The sequence below is a fragment of the Mustela nivalis genome (assembly GCF_964662115.1).
Source record: "Mustela nivalis genome assembly, chromosome: X".
NCBI classification, from domain to species: Eukaryota; Metazoa; Chordata; class Mammalia; order Carnivora; family Mustelidae; genus Mustela; species Mustela nivalis.
The window spans coordinates 122,963,944-122,982,023 of NC_139040.1; the positions used below are offsets into that span (position 1 = coordinate 122,963,944).

At 36.8% G+C, this 18,080-nt stretch overlaps 2 protein-coding genes across 3 annotated transcripts in view; one reads left to right on the plus strand and one right to left on the minus strand.

Annotated features, from left to right (window-relative positions):
- Positions 1–1,408, minus strand: part of GLRA2 (glycine receptor alpha 2) — a 180,270-nt gene extending 178,862 nt beyond the window's left edge. For both annotated transcript variants that reach the window (XM_082717025.1, XM_082717024.1), the window contains exon 1: positions 819–1,408. In XM_082717025.1, the coding sequence (XP_082573151.1) occupies positions 819–886 (68 nt within the window). In that variant the 5' untranslated portion in view covers positions 887–1,408. The remainder of the gene's footprint in view (positions 1–818) is intronic.
- Positions 1–18,080, plus strand: part of FANCB (FA complementation group B) — a 366,354-nt gene that overhangs the window by 331,060 nt on the left and 17,214 nt on the right. The window lies entirely within an intron of this gene.

Here is an 18,080-nt window from a genome sequence, read left to right on the forward strand (position 1 = left end):
CATCTCCTGTCTCTATGCTGTCTTAGAACCTCTGCCATTAGGATGGCTATTTCACTTACTGGTAATCATCTGATAATTTGAAGTATAAACTGATTTGACAACTTATAAACTAGGTAGAAAATACACACATGCAAATAATGATTTGCCACTTATTTTAATTATGCACAGTCCATTTCTCATGCAAAGATAAATACAAGCATGTCATATTAATTAAATTTTGGTAGGCATTCAGTTTCCAAATATACTGAGCAATGGAACATAGTGGTAAAATGAGATTTTAAATATTTTTGATGTTTCAAGAAATTTCCTGAATTGTAGTGCTCATAGTATGCATCTAGTTGCCGAAATACAATAGAAGTTTCAAGTTGACTAAGAATTGGGATTCTTTTATATTTTATATAAAATGATTATGCTCCTTGTAAATTAATCCAATCACTTCCACCATATGAGAAGCATTGCATCCAATAACCATTTTAAATGACTTTCAGAGGAATTTGAAAGCAAAAAAAAAAAAATCATCATTATATAGAAATGTAAAGAGCATGCAACTCATTAGACTTCCTTAATATCACATTGCCTGTGAAAATGTGTTGAAATGCATAGAGTGGGGTTATGGATCGTAAAACTTGCCTTTGAAAATTTACCACCCTCCCACCATAATTACGCCTTTTAAAAGAACAAAAGAAATATAACTCTCCTCTTTAAAATTAAAATAATATGGTCCAGGGCATAGAAAAATAGATTAAAATGTATGACACATTCTCTTTCAAACAGTTTTCATGGGGGAAAATATCAGCATGCAAAGTCGTTTCACCTACCTGAAGTGGTTTGTCTCTAAGAAAAATGCAAACAAGGCTGTCAAAATGTTCACTAGCTGCCGGTTCATTCCTGTTTCTGTGATGCTTGTGGAAAATATCTCCGAAATGATTCCAGAAAGAAGCTAGGACAAAGTATCTATTTATTGTCCAGATTCGAAATCTGGCAGGAATCTAGTTTCCTTGAAAATCAAAAAGAGATTTGGGTTTGTACAGTTTGCTGAGAAAAAACAAAAAGTGCCAGTCCTAGGCATCATGGTCAGGTCAAACCGGGGCTCAGGACCATCAGTTAACCGAGGAAAGACAAAGCCTTAGAACTGATGGATTCCCCAGCTGCTTTTCCTGAATAATAAAAATGCCGCTACCTTAATCGCATCACCATGCAAAGGGGGCTGGTGACAATGCCATGCTGGAAGTCGGGTTGCTGTGGCTTTTGTTTTATGTCCTTTCTGTTTAGCAAATCCCTTTTCTCTAGAAAATGTTCTCTTTTTAAAAGAAGTTGTAAATGAGATAGAAGAAAGGACTCTGCGCGCTAGAGTGGGCACAGGGGAAGAGGGCAAAATTGCTGAGATCCTGTGCTGGAATGAGAGCTACAGAAAGACTGGAGACGTGATTTTACCCAGCCTATAAATTTCAGCACTCGGACAGCTCCTAGCTCTGAAGTGCGCATGTTTCCTTTTTCAGTCGCTTGGGGCGGGGGTCGGGGAGAGGCATTCAAGAGGGGACAAGCCTGATGTTCAAAGGCAAAGTGTGGCTTTCTCTTCAGGGGAAGGGTGCTAAATGGGGATGCGATGACAATCAGGAGAGAACAGACAGGTAGACAGGGAGGGTGGAGAAGATTAGGGTCTGACCCCTAGAAATGAGAGTCTGTTGGTAGGTGGGCGGGACGGGAGTTTGAAGCAGAAAAGGGAATACGGTCAAGAAGTGGGAAAGGGGAATTGGGGGAAGCAGAAAACAGAATCCAGAGTACTGAAATTATAATAGGGGAGTGGGTAGTTCACTCCTTGTCAGTGGAATCTAAAGGCAAAAGAGGAGTCCTGTGTTGCAGAGAAGGGGACATTCCCTTGGTATAGACAAGTCCGTGTGCAGAAAAAGACTCTTGAAGATCAATAATTTAATTTAGAAGCCCTTTATGTCTTCTTCGCCCATTGAGTGTTTTCGTTTGATTTTAGCCGCCTGTTCCCAAAGGATCTCTACCTCTCTACTAAGGAAAGTCCCTTCCGCTGAGCTTTCTTCCGCGGCTCAAAATCCTTGGGCATCCTATTCAATCTGTAGAGGAGGAAAAATAAAACGGGCCAGCAGGGGGCAGTAGCAATCTTTTTTTGCCCTGATTAAAGGTTAGAGTAGGGTTTCACGTAAGAAACAGAAAAGAAGGGTGAGACTGAGGGTTGAACAGTTTTCAGCTGTCCATTCCAGATGTTAATCACCAAGGAGGGCCATGCAATAAAGTGTAGATGTTCTCCTAAACTGGCTAAGGAGACAGAAAATAGTGAAAGTTTATAAAACCTATACAAAATCATGACAGGTAATCTTGCTATTTCAAAGTAAATTTACAAATATTATTATTACTAAAAGAGGAAAAGTAAATAGTCCAATGCAAGTAATTAGCAGCTTCTGGTAAGGAGAAATGAAAAATATGTGTTCTACCATGAGCTGATGAGCTATTTGCCTGTAAAATATATCTCTTTAATCACCTTGGCACTCTGCTGCAGGTCTTAATCTTAAAACAAAATAATTAGTTTTTAGTCCATAAATGACTAATCTGTCCTTGGATTAATTAAATATCATAGCAGAGTAACAAAGGATTCTATATTTTTAAAAAGTAGTTTCTGAGAAAAACATCACAAGTTCTTTTCACTTCTTAATGTTAATATAAATCACCCGAAGATCCTGTTAAAATGCATATTCTGATCTAGTAGATCTGAGGTGGTGCCTTAAATTCTGCATTTCTAACAAATTCCTAGCTGAAGTTGATGCTGCTGGTCCACTGATCTCACTCTGAGTAGCAATGGTCTATATGACCTTTTATTAGATTTCTTTCCTACCAAAAGAATGAGAATATAGGAATCTCTCTTTAGATGAAAAGCAGCAAATGCCCAAGCATTCTGCTTACATACAAAATCAATTCTTTGGATGTGTTCTCTTAGTTCTCAAAGCCCAGAAAAGGTGATTCAATTTAAAAGGAAAATAGTATAGTGTAGTGTGAGACAACCCTGGACTGCAGCTTCGAATCTGTTCACTTTCAAATTCATCCACATGGAAACTCTAGACCTGATTTTATCCCTGCAGTCCTGACCCAAAAAATAAAACCAATTCTTGGAAATATGTTTCTTCAACTGGTGCTATGGGGAAAATCATGTAAGAAGTTTTTGTGTTCAAGATTCTTTTCAAAAGAAAAAAAAAAATAGGGCGCCTGGGTGGCTCAGTGGGTTAAGCCTCTGCCTTCGGCTCAGGTCATGATCTCAGGGTCCTGGGATAGAGCCAAGCATGGGGCTCTCTGCTCAGCAGGGAGCCGGCTTCCCCCTTTCTCTGCCTGCCTCCCTGCCTACTTGTGATTTCGGTCTGTCAAATAAATGAATGAAATTTTTAAAAAAGAAAAAATACATATGTAAACGTAGAAGAGAATGATTTGTCCCAAGTTTGTTTGAGGTTGTAATGGTGCTTAAAGTAATATGGTCTTTGCAAATTATTTCATTCAATGGTAGAGTCTTCTTATTAGCCAGGAGTAGGGTGAGTAGGGAAACCTGTAACAAAGAGAAGCTCTGGCCAGCAGCATGAAATCACAGCATTTACTATTTTAAAGTTGGAAGGCACTTTAAAGGGGATCTAGTCTCGGCTCCTCATTTTTTTTTAAATTTATTTGACAGACAGAGATCACAAATAGGCAAAGAGGCAGGCAGAGAGAGAGAGAGATCACAAGTAGGCAGAGAGGGGTAGGGAAGCAGGCTGAGCAGAGAGCCCAATGGGGGGCTCAATCCCAGGACCCTGAGATCAGGCTTTAACCTACTGAGCTACCCAGGTGCGCCAGCTGCCTCATTTTTTTAAAGATTTTTTGTTATATTATTTTTTTATTATTTAAGAGAGAGCATGCAAACACGTTGAAGGGCAGAAAGAGAAGCAGTCTCCTGGCTGAGCAGGGAGCCTGATGCGATGCAGGACTAGATCAGATCCCAGGACTCCAGGATCATGAAGGATCATGAAGGAGCTGAAGGCAGACGCTTAACTAACTGAGCCAGCCAGGTGTCTCAGCCTCCTTGTTTTACTTTTTCAGCTCTTTTCAACTTGGATTCCAGCTCTATCAATCCACAGAAACAGCTCCCACTAAGTCTTACAATGAATCCCTTGTAACTAAGGCCAAAGGATATTTTTCTGTTGTCATCGTGCTTAACATTTCCTTGGCCCTGAACATTATTGGTCTCTTATCCCTTCTTTTCTAAAAATTATTTTTATTTTATTGTGGTTACAAGATTTAAGATGAGATCTATTCTCTTAACAGATTTTCAGTGTGCAATACAATATTGTTAACTATAGGCACAATATTGTATAGTGGATCTCTAGGACTTACTCATCTTGCATCACTGAAACTTTATACCCATCGAATAACAACTCCCACATTTCCCTCCTCTTCTTTGTCCCTAGCAACCACCATCCTGCTCTCTTGAAGTACATTCTTTCTTTGATTTCATGATGCAGCGTACTCCTAGCTTGCCTTCTATTCTGTCTTCTTGGCTGGCATATCCTACTCTACCTGGCTTATAAAAGTTAGATTTCCTAAAGGCTACATTCTAGGTTTTCTCTTCTTCTCATACTATACTCTCTCAGACAATATTTTGCATGTATATGCCTTCTGTTATGCTCCTACACAGATGGCACACAAATATATATATATATATATATATATATATATATATTCTATCCAGACCTGTATATCGAATTGCTTCCTAAACAATTCCTATTGAATGTCTCAAATGCTCCTCAAATTCCCCATGTCAAAATCAACTTTTAATACTTCCTCCAAATCCATTCCTATTCTACTGTGGCTCTTTCATTGTTGCCAACCAAAAGCCCAAAAGCCAAGGCATCATCTCTAAGACTCCTTCTCCAGCACCCACCATATTTAGTTCTTCACCAAGCCCTATTGACTTCATCCCTCATATGTTTCCAAAATCTGCCCATTTCTCTCCATCTCACCCTCCACAACCCCAGCTGAGCATTCCTTATCTCTTCTCTGTATTGTAGCAATACAATATAATAGTTGCCTGACAAGTCTACCTGATCCAATAGCTGATCCTCCTCCACCTCATTATATACACTCTAGCCAGAGTAGTTGTTTAAAAGTCAAAAATCTGATTATATCATATGCCTGATTAATACTGTGGCTTTCAGCTGATCTTTGGGTAAAACAAAAACAAACAAACAAAAAAACCTACCTAATGTGACCTGAAAGTTTCACATGGTCTGGCATGCCTCTATTGTCCTTCACCTCATCCCCTACTCATCTCATTTCTTCCCCTATAGCTATATTGGTGTCTTTTTAGTCCCTCATGCTTACCTTATTGCTTAATCCCAAGGAATGCTTATGCCTCTCATTTTGTCTTGTTAATATCAACTTATTTTTCAAATCTTTGCCCAAATGTTATTTCCTCAAGAAGGCCTTCCCTGACCTGTCAACTCTCCCTATGATAGTCTTCCTTAGTACTCAGCAACTCTGAGTCAAAGAGCTTGTCACCATTGCATGTATACATATGTATCATTAATTGTTTAAATGATGAACTTTGTAATGGACAGGGACAGCATCTATATTAGATCATCATTGTACCCTCCTGCGTTCATTGATAATGACAATAATCACAATGGTTTTGATGATGATTAGGATACAATTTTTAAAATGCATCCAGAAGTCTGCTTAAACAGAACAGTATACTTAAATAAGTATAGTTTTGTCAAAAATTAATTGTTATATGAAATTAACAAATGAAGAACTATGATTATTTGACAGGAAACCAAGTTGAGTGGCTCATGAGTCTATAGCATGAGATGAAAGTACAGATAAGAGACTAGGAATCTGATATCCTTGATTCCAGTTCCCACTCTAACACTGATCAATTATGTGACCTTGGGTAAGCCATTTAATCCCTCTGAGCCTCATTTTCATCATATGTAAATTATAGATGATAACATTGCTATGTAAAATACTATATGAAATGCTCTTGAAAGTCATATGAAATCATAGCTAAGTTCTTAGCATCTATTGACTGCTAAAATTCATGTTTTGACTTTATCCCTGTACAGTTCCACTTTCAAACACAGTAACTCTTGGGAGCTTAGAAAAGGTCTTATTTGCAATGCAGTGGAATCCTGAAGTGGAAAGCACCTATGCTTCTAAATCACCAAATTACAATTTGTTGAGGCATGTGGCACCCTCATTTTGTACTCTTCTTATCAGAGCAATGAAAAGATTCTGACCCATCCTATAATGTCATAAAGATCAACATACAATATTTGGTCTTTATGATGCTACGTATTAAAAATTTTTAAATAGATATAAACAAATGTCTTATGAACAGCAGCATTGTTTGAAAAATCAGTATCATTTACTAACACTGACAAACTTCTAACATATAAAATGCTTTACAGTTTTTAAAATACTCATACTATGTGGCAGGCAGAACAATGATTAGTCACCATTTTTTTCCCAATGAGGAATCTAAAGTTCATGTACATTGATCAATTGTCCCACATTCACACGATCATTAAGTGACAAAGTCATACTTTCTATATTTACTACCCAAGTAAACAGACTTATTTCTCATTATATGTATGACTGATCTTATTTCTGAATCACTGAAAACCTACTATATACCTATTTTTAAGCTATTTTTAATTGCTATGTTTATTATTCCATTGTAATAAGTGCCCCTTTCTTTTTTTAAATTTGATTTTATTTTTTTCAGTGTTCCAAGATTCATTGTTTATGCACCACACCCCGTGCTCCATGCAATACATGCCCTCCTTAATACTCACCACCAGGCTAGTGCCCTTTCTTGAAGGCATTTTGGTCTCCCTTATATTGAGATCCAGTTACCCAGAAATAACAAATGAAAAGCCCAATATTAAGAGTCTCAAAGTTGATTTCATTAGTGAAGGAGTTCAAAGATCTCGAATATATCAATATCCTGTGTCAGGTTTCCTTGTGAACTCTTATGGGCCTTCCTGCACAAAGATGATCGCCCTCAAGTATGCACATTTTTTTCCTCCATTTTAAAAGAAATAGAATTAAGAAAGACTTTGTTAATCTCCAATTGACGACCCCCAAGAAGCAGAGGCTTGTGGCAAATCAGAGAGGGCAAAAAGTTGTTTTACAATATCTTTAGTTTCTTGAGGATGCTTCCTCACAGAGAACGATTAAGTCAATTTCATCTTGATAAAATGCACCTTCAGAATTTTAAGAGAGATTCTCTTGCCTCAAACACACCCTTTCTTACTATAGGGCCCTGGATCAGGATGGATTTCTGGATGAGAAAATCCTCTGATATGGGGGTGTGTGGTCTTTATGATATTTGTTAAATCATGTGGCTTGTAAGATGAGTGATTAAGGACTGCCACTGTTTGACTATATATAATATCTCAGGAGTCAGGTAGCGAGTCTACCTCTTGAGTCTGAGATCTCTAACCTACCACTGCAGGGTCAACAAATTGCTCTCAACTTTCACGGCCACTCACTGGCCCATATGTTCTTTATTCCCTCGCAATGCTTGTGTTAGAAATGAAAGGAACACTCTAGAGCCCACTTTGTTGGATTAAATAAGTTGCTAGGAGGATGGGCATTTAAAATGTAAGGTGAAAACCGAAGCATAGTTCATGTTGATTTGTGCAGGCTGCCAGAAGCACTAGTCCTGATGAATTTATAGCAGTTTTCAATGGCCAGCATTATCCACCGAGCAAGGATGCCAAAGAGCTGATTCGCCCTGCATTTATTCTCTTTCATTTTTAGAAATCCAGTTTGCCTCTCTCTCCTTTATCTTTTGGAATGGATAAAGATGCTCAGCATGCAGAAAGGCAAGCTTCAAGGCCGTGAAGTCTTAATATGAAATCGCTTTTCTTCCAGGTTTCATGCAGGCAATTGGATGTCTATCCAGAGCATTTCTGGATTAAATTACTTAGAAGTCAGAAAAATCATTTTGGGATTGGAACGCTCCTGCTTATTAGTGTTCAGTGTTCACAGACCACAAATGTGTCCAGCACTTGAAACAATTTCTATTTCCAGCGATGATTCATACAAGTGATTGCTTCTCTGTTGGCTAAGGTGAGAAATGCAGCATTTCTTTTCATAAACATCAAGTGGGCAAACAATAATTTGAAGGATAAATCAAACGTAATCTCACTTGAATGCATTAGAAAGGTTCCTCCTTTGCTACAGTTCTAAAAATGAAAATAATAATAATAAGGTTGTTACAGTATCACTTGTCTTAGAATCTTCTAGGTTCTACCACTGACATGAAAACTGTCTCAACCCCACCTTCATTATCATGATACCCTTGCTGAACATGTCCTTCAAAGAGTTCTCAAATTTTAAAGTTTTGTAATTGGTTTTATTAATGTTTATCTCCCCTCCCCACAAAATGCCTCTGGTTCACAGAAGACTGAAAAGAAGCTGATTTTGAAGGAGTGAATTATTTTAACTTGAACAATAGCAATAATTTTACATCTGTAGGTAATTATCATTTGGTAGTTGAAGTGTAGTTCCATTCATTATATTGAACGATGACATTTTTTCAAGATTTTATTTGTTTATTTGAGAGTGAGAGAGAGCTAGAGAGAGAAAGAGAGCACACACAGAGGGAGTGGAGAAATAGACTCCCCCTGAGCAGGGAGCCTGACGTGGGACTCGATCCCAGAATCCCAGGTTCATGATCTGAGCCAAAGACAGACACTTAACTGACTGAACCACCCAGGAGCACCACCCAGGTGCTCCTCAATGATGACATTTTTACTCTTGTTGTAAAGCACAGCATAAAAGCCAACAGGGTAGTGCATACCCAATCAACAGTCCCGCCAATCATCCAGTCAGCAAATAATAATTAAGCATTTACTATATACAAAGTACTGTATACATCTATAAAGATGAGATAAAGTAATTTAAGATATTACTTCTACCCTCTAGGGACTTATGATCCATATGTGAAGATAAGAAAAATAAGTACAATAGAAGTGGGCCTCGCAGCCAGGGTATCATCTGAGGAAATCAGCTTACTAACACTCAAGAGCTTCAAAACGTAGCATTCACCTATCTATTCTGCACAGTGTAAACTCTGGTTCTGATATGGGCACGTCCACAAAATTAATCTCATCAGTGTCCCAAATATGTTACTAATTAGGAATGTGACATATTAACTCTATAATACCTAAGAGCCTGACATACAAACCAGAATGAAAATACAGCTATCGAGCTGCCAAGTAAACCCATTTGGCTAAGCAGCATTTAAGCATCCTGGGTGCACATTGCCTGGGAAGGCTTCATGATAAATACGACGTTAGACTAATAGGATCTGACTGAATGGTTGAGATGTGAAAACGTTGAGTAGAACCTATTTCAAATAGACTGATAGAGCCATCTCCAACTTCATAATGCCCATTTGTGAAACAATATTTATATTATCTGTTCTCATTACTCATTTCTTAGATTGCAATTTGATTTCTCAGACTTCTTTTTTTCTCCCTTTCTAATCAACTCCACTGCTAATTGACATAGCCATTGGTTTTTGAAAATGGTATAATATAAAACATTATATGCTTATAAAAATATATATGGAATATTCCATCTCTTAGATTAACTTCTATCCTGAATATTATGTCACCATTTTCTTGCTTTGATTTATTATTCTAACACACACAGACACAAACATACACGCATATTGTTTAATTTCTCATGTTTTAAACTGTACTTCAGGGCGCCTGGGTGGCTCAGTGGGTTAAAGCCTCTGCCTTCGGCTCAGGTCATGGTCCCAGGGTCCTGGGATTGAGCCCCGCATCGGGCTCTCTGCTCAGCAGGGAGCCTGCTTCCCTTCCTCTCTCTGCCTGCCTCTCTGCCTACTTGTGATCTCCATCTGTCAAATAAATAAATAAAAAATCTTTAAACTGTACCTCAGTTGAATGAGATGGTATTCTTCTGTGGCTTGCTTTGTTTGATCAATATTATGTTATTACACATAGCAAGAATTCATTTATTTTCACACTACACTGCTTCATTCTGTGAGCATTCCATAATTTACCCATCCATTCTACTGCTGATAGACTTTTGGGTTAATTCCAGATTTTTTGCTATGATAAATAATGCTGCATAGTATTATTGCACATTTCTTCTACTGTACATATGCATATTTAGAGGAAGAAAATTTATTGAGTCCTAAGGTATGCACAGCTTCAATTTTATTAGATGATGCCAAATTGTTTCCTACCATGTTATAATAATTTGCACTCTTTCTGTAGCATAAGAAAGTTATAATTTCTTTTTATCCTCACTCATAGTTGATGTTGTCAGATTTTTTAATTCTAGCCAATTCAGAGACTATTAACTAGCATCTCACTGTGGTTTTAGTTTGCATTTACTAATGACCTTGAGTGCCATTTCAATGTGTTTACTGACCATTTGTGTTTTACCTATAAAATACATTTCTTTTGAAAACTATTCCATTAGGTGGTTTCCTTTTCCTTATTTATGTATAAAATTTTTTTAAAAGATTTTACTTATTTATTTATTTGAGAGAGAGAGAGAAGAGGGGACAGAGGCAGACTCTCAAGCAGACTCCACACTCATGGGGTTCAATCCTACAATCCCAAGAGCATGACCTGAGCTGAAATCAAGAATCAGATCAACTAAGCCACCCACGTGCCTCTGTGTAAAATCTTTCTTATAACCTTGATTTGTTCATTGTATGTTTTACAAATATCTTTTCCAATTGATAGCTTTCATTTTCTTGATATTATCAATGTAATAAAAATACATTTTTCCCTTATAATTTTTGCAATCATTGTCTTGTAATATAAAAAGTATCAATATTGATATTATTAAGATGTGTTCCTATATTATCTTCTAAGGTTTTTAAATGTCATTCACATTTAAATAATTAATAGCTTGAATAAATATTCTCTATTTTAATTATCTATGTGACTGTCATATACATATAGTTATAAAATGATGTGTGTAGATCATATATGGAAACAAAAATTAGGTGCTCCCCTTCTAAAAATTTGGAAATTAAAGTATCCTATAATATCAATATAGCATATTAGAGCATAGATTTGCAAAGCCACTTCAAAGAGATAAAATGGGGGCGCCTGGGTGGCTCAGTTGGTTAAGTGTCTGCCTTCAGCTCAGGTCATAATCTCAGGGTCCTGGAATGGAGCCCCAAGTCAGGCTCCCTGCTCAGCAAGGAGTCTTCTTCTTCTTCTCTCTTCTCATGCATTCTCTCTGTCTCTCTCAAATAAATCTTTATTTTTTTAAAAAAAGAGATAAAATGGATCTTAATCCAAAAAGATTTGACCATTGTTAGGTAATGTATGACTGTAATAAACAATCCAAAAACTTTTATTGTTTAAACCAACAATTCAATTTATTACTATCTCTCAAGTTTTCACAGGTTGAGTGGGTTCATCTGGACATTCTTGTTTGAGATCTCTCAAAGGTGTTATATGGAAGCTGAGGTTGAGTTATCTGAGAACTCAGTTGGGTCATACTTCCAAGATTGCTTAATTACATGATTCATATTTGATATTGGTTATGGGGTACTGGATGGGAACTCAGCTGTAATGACCAACTAAAGGATCCACACATGGCGCCTTTCCCTGAGGCTTGGGCTTCTTCCACTTTGGTGCCTTGGTTATGAAAACCTATGTCCCAACAGTGAGCATTCCAAGATAACAAGGGAAATGCTGCTGCAAGCATACTTATGACATAGGTTTAGAAGTCATATTGTATCACTTCTGCTGCATTTTACTGGTTACACACGGCAAGTTCAGTTTCAGTCTTGAAGGAGACTTCTTTAGGGTGTGAATACTAGAAAGTATGGTTCATTGGGCAGTTGTCTTTGAAGATTAACTTCAAGAGCCATGTCAAAGGATTACCAGTATTAATATTTGCAGAGTGCTATTTCAAGCAATAAATAAGATTAGATAGACTGAAAAACCTCTCAATATAAAACACCTAGGATTTGTGGATGAAATGTGTTTATAATGGTAAAGTTGAACAGGCCATGAACTGAGAGAAATTTTTGAGACCCAAAACAAGAGCACATGAATCCAGAGTAAAATTCAAATGCTAAAGACAAGAGCTACTCTAAAGTATCTTCTGATCCCCAAGACTAATGGCTTCAGTTTTAATGGCACCATGGACTGGGGCTGAGGACAGAGAGAATAAGATAGAAGCCTAGAGCCCAGGCAAGGTAGATGTTCTATGTGGAGACCCTCTGTGTAAGCCATACAAAAGGAGAGATAGCACAGAAGCAGTGCCTATCCAAAACTTGACTTTTAATGGAGTTAAAACACTATTTGAGAATTTGTAACCACAGGAAAACATCATATAGGCTTGTAATCCTAACTTCATAATCCAAACACCTCAGGCCAGGAATTTATTTAAAGTTGTTCTAAGTTGGTGACTTCAAGTATCTTTCATGGAAGAAATGCTAATCTGCTTGGAAGAAAAGAAGATCAACACACACCTCAAAGTCTTCCTTTAGCTAAAGTTATAATGGATATAATGATTTGCAAACACAAATCACAGAGTATATGACAAAACAAGGTATGCTTAAGTAAGAGCTGGAAATAGCAATGAGTAATAGAATAAGACAGTCAAATATTTCAGACATTAGAATTGTCAGACTTAGAACAGATGTATTAATTATACTTAAGAATTATAGAAACAAATAGTAAGAAATAAGTAACTTGAAAGAACCAAATAGAATATCATGAAATGAGAAGTATAATAATTCACACTTGAAAGTCAATGAGCTCTTTAAATGTTATATTAGGTATAACTTATGAGATAACTAATAAACTGGAAGATAAACCAAAAGTGTTTTCTAGAAAACAGCAGATAAAAACCAAGAATTTGAAAACATGAAAGGGAAGAAACATGGAAGATATAGAGAGGGGATCTAACACATGTCAAGTGGGAGTTTCAAAGAAAGATTTCAGGAGCAGTGATTTTTGAAAAGCAATGGCTAAAATTTTTCAGAATTGATGAAAAACTTGAATCATCAGAATCAGAAACCATGGTGAAATCCAAGAATAAATGGAAAAATTACTACACATAAATAAATTGTACTTAAAGTGAAACTAAAGACACTAAAGAATAAGGAAAAGACCTTGAGATCAGTCAGAAATCAATTTAAAAAATTATTAAGTGACAACAATTAGATGGACAGCTGAATTCTTAGCAATAATAAAAGGAAGAGAAGACAAATGAATTGTCCAGTATACTGAGGGAATATAACTGTCAACCTAGAAGTATGTATCTGCAAGTTCTTAAAAAAAAAAAAACAAGAGTGAAATAAATGTATTTCTAGACAAACAAAACTGAGAATGTTTACTAACAATGAAATATCCAGAAAGGAATAAAGAATGAAACGTCTAGAAAAATAAAACTTAGAGTGAAAGACTATTTCAGGAAAAAGGAAAATGACTCCAGAAGGAAGGTATAAGATACAAGAAAAAGTAGTAAACATAGAAATTTCTATAGAAATAGGTAAATATGAACAAATAATAATATTATATATTAGTTTCAGGCAAAAGTAGGTTGTAAGGCCAAAGAAAATCTTACTAGAGAGAGCCAGGATGATAGTACTCAAATCAATCTGATTAAAGCTATAGTATGATACCACATTAGTACAAAACAAAAAGAAAAATCAAGGAAGATGAAGATGAGCAGAAAGAATAATAGAGAGAGTAGAAGGCCAGGAGGTGATCCTAACAAGTTTTTAAATGCTTAAAAAAAAAAGTTGAATGAACATTTTCAACTGGAGAATCAAAGGTGTTTCCTCTCCATCTCCCTCTCCCCGCTCCCAACTCCAGGTTCTTGGAGACCAAGATGCTGAGATTAGTTCACGTCATATGAGAACGTTAAAGGACAATTTAACTGTTGCCTTCAAGAAAATAAAGTTCATTTTCTAAAATATGACAAGCCATCATATCTTTATTTCCTTCCAGGACAACCATATAGGGGCCCTGGGTCTAGGATATATGAATGATGGGCATTTTTGCCAAATGGCTAGCTGTTGCACCAGGCAGAGACAAAATGGGTGGAATCTCCATCAACAGAGATTTTTTTAAAAAACATGTTCATCTGTCATAAACCCCCTTGCGTCCCTCCAGGTTTATGCATCTATAGCACATGATATTATTTGAAAATTTAGAAGATATGCATCCAAGTTCTAGCACCCCTGCTTATTAGCTCTACAATCAGACAAATTATTAATTCTCTGAGCTCCAGTTTCCCCTTCAGCAAAATGGGAAACAATTTCACCTTCCCTGTCTACCGCCCCTAGTTGTAGCAAGAATCCAATGACATGGGTTACAGGGCTATATAAACTTCAAGGACTCCAATAGATTTAAGTTGTTATTCTTGAATAAATGCTTTCATTATCACAATCACATGAAGCTATTTATATAATAGCCTCCTTAATCATTCTAAGGAGAGGATTATAATTTGTATTCAACATTTCACATTGATTTAGGAAAGGAAAAGAAAGAAAAACACATTTTTCAATGATGATGAATAGTATATACAAAATATATGTGGATGAAGAAAACAACATCCTATTATTTTTCAGATGGGCATTTATTATGTGTGCTTCTGGAAAGAAAACCTTATTCAAGTTTTAAGTTACTAACTTTAATAATAAAACACGTTTAATAGTTATGCCAAATGACTTAGATAAATTGCTAAATATGAATGGGGGGAGAATTCAATTGACACAAAGGAAAGGTCTTCTTGTCAGAATAGAATTTTTAAAGGGACCTAAGGATAATTTAATGTAACCATAAGACTGACTCTGGAAAATATTGAGTCGTGTTTGCTTTAGACCAGCACAACAAGAAATGTAATCAACTCAAGAGACTGAAACATTCAAGTAACATTCATCTTTCTCCTTTTAAGAAAAACTATTTTTGTTATAGATTGTAGTGGCCTTGAAGATAAGGCCAAATTATACTGCAAAACTAAATCAGTTTTTAAGTAAATACAAGACAAATCTATTTGTATAGGCTCCCATCATATAGTTAGAAAATAAGCTTTTATATTTATTTATAGGGTACCATAAAGAAAGAATAAATGCAATCCTCAATGTCATGTATACAAAGTCACACTGATACAGATAAGAATGAAAATGAAATATGAATAATGGATGATGAATCATTTTCTTGGGTCTCCAGAAGCCACTTAAACATTAAAATGAAAGGATACATGATTAATCTTTTGTTACATAAGGACATTGAAAACAGTCTTACTGTGAACTTCAGACCCCTGGATTCTGTTATGTTAAATAGACCCATTATCCCCAGGGGTTTCTTTTTTTCACCATGGAGTCCCAGTTCCTTGTACCAGGATTGCACACGCCTTACTTTCCAGTTCTATCTCTCAGTACATCCTCTTCCCAGCATCTTCTCATCAAGAATTTATAGGACCTTTAGGCACTGTGTTTTCCCTCTGTGTCCCTCCAGATTCCCTCTCCACCCTTCATCCTGCTCTATGCCTCTGGATGCTGCATCAATGGGCTGCACAAATGAGGCCTTATTGACATCTGACTTCCAGTTTATTTCAGCCAATAGGAGGTACCAGCAGGAGATCAGAGTAGGGAGGAAAAGAGAAGTTGGAATATTTATTTCATCAGCCCCTCCCAGCTGAGCAGAAATTTGGTAGTGGTTTTGTTCCTCTGTTGAAAGTCATATTCAAACAGAACACAGACTGCTGGTTTTTAGCAACTCGAGGAAGAGGAAAATGGGGAGTGATTGCTAATGGGTTTGGGGTTTTGGTGGGTAAATGATGAGGTAAATGATGGTGGCTCCAACACTTGACAAATATACTAAGACCATTTAATTGTGCATATTAAAAGGGTGAATTTTATGATATGAGAATTATATCTCAATTTTAAAATGGATATAAAATATAGGGAGTGCCTGGCTGACTCAGTCGGTTAAGTGTCTGACTCTTGAATTTGGCTAAGGTCATGTTCTCAGGGTTGTAAGATTGAGGCCTGAGCCAAGCTCCGTGCTTGGGAGTGGAGCCTGCTGAAGATACTCTCTTTCCCTCTTTCTCTGCCCTCCCTCCTCCAAGCTCACTGTCTGCCTAAAAATAGTTGCAGGGGGGCACCTATTGGCTCAGTTAGTTAATCAGTTAGTTAATTAACTCAGTTAGTTAATCAGCTCCTGATTTGGGCTCTGGTCATGAGCTCAGGGTCATGAAATTGAGGCCCACATCAGACTTCACGCTGGACATGGAGCCTGCTTGAGATTCTTTCTCTCCCTCTTCCTTTGCCCCTCCCCAATGCCCTACTTGCTCTCTCTCTCTCTCTTTCTCTCTCCAAAAAAAAAAAAAAGAAACTATACAGTGGACTATTATTCAGCCATAAAAAATGACATTTTACCATCTGTGAGAGCATGGATCTAACTTAAGGGCATTATACTACATGAAGTAAGTCAGACAGAGAAGGACAAATATTGTATGATCTCACTTATATGTGGAATTTTTAAAAAAGCTCATTAGATAGGGGAGCCTGTGTGGCTCAGTCAGTTGGGCATCTGCCTTGGGCTCAGGTCATGATCCCAGCATCCTGGAATTGAGCCCCATGGCAGGCTCCCTGCTCAGTGGGGAGCCTGTTTCTCCCTCTGCCACTCCCCCTGCTCCCACTTATGCTCTCTCTCTCTCACTCACCCCCTCTCTATCAAATGAATAAATTAAATTTAAAAATACCTCATAGATACAGAGAACAGATAGATGGTTGCCAGAGGCAAGAGGTAGGGAGTGAGTAAAATGGGTTGAAGAGAGTCAAAAGATACAAACTGCCACTTATAAAATAAATAATTCATGGGGATAAAGTGTACAACATGATGACTATAGTTAATAATACTATACTGAATATTTGAAAGTTGCTAGGAGAGTAGACCTTGAGAGTTCTTATCACAAGAAAAATTCTTTATAACTGTGTATGGTGACAGATGTTAACTAGACTTATTGTGATCATTCCTCAATGTAGAAATACTAAATCATTCTGAACATCTGAAACTAATATAATGTTATATGTCATTTATACTTCAATTTTAAAAAATGGATAGACGTTTCAAATTAAACTTTTGTAGCACAAAACAAAGAAAATATGGATAAAGAAAACAGGAAAGAAACACTAAAAACTTGAAACTATAACACAGAAATACAAACCCAGAAAAATATATCCTTTATATCAATTAAAACAAATAGAAAGAAAGATCACAGTTACTGGAAGATAGTGCTCTCTTAAGCTACAGCTCTATCCAGTTTCCAGTAATGGCTCTACTCTTGAACTTCAAGCCTAAAATGGCTATATTCCAGAACTTTCTGTAATGGCTCTACTCTTGAACAGCTCCCTACTGTTGTTGGCTCCTGAGTGTTTTACCATTCCTAGTTGGCTTTCTTTAATCCTGAACACAGATCTTTGTAAGTAGTCCTTTTAGGAGACCTCTCCATTTAACGCATTCAAATATGCCCTCTCTTCCCATACAAAGCTAGGACCACTTCCCATACAAGCTATCATTGCCCATGAGATCACCTCCAAACTCTTCTCTCTGACCTTTAACCCTCTTTTCTATTCTCTTTCACCTTCCTGTTTTGCAAGCTGGGATTCAACATTATCTTCTCTTCCCATATCACGTGTAGCACATGTTCTCTATGCTCTATCATGACTTTGCACTTTGTTTTAAATTCATATATAATTATTTAGTTAAGGGTAAGACATATTACACCTAAAGATGACATAAATTCCATTCTTCATACTTCTCATAGCTTCCAGTCCAGGAAGAGGCACTACCAAGGGAGCTGGATTTGAAATTTTAATTCATTGTTTCTTGATTTACTTCTTCTTCTTTTGAGCCTTTCTTATTTACTTTCAATCTTAACCCATGTGTTCATTCCTATTTTCCTCCTGGATCCAATTCTTATAACCCTTTAAATTCCAAACTCCCCTTTAAAAATACTGAATTAGATTGTTAACGACAAATCAAAGAACTCAGACTTTATTA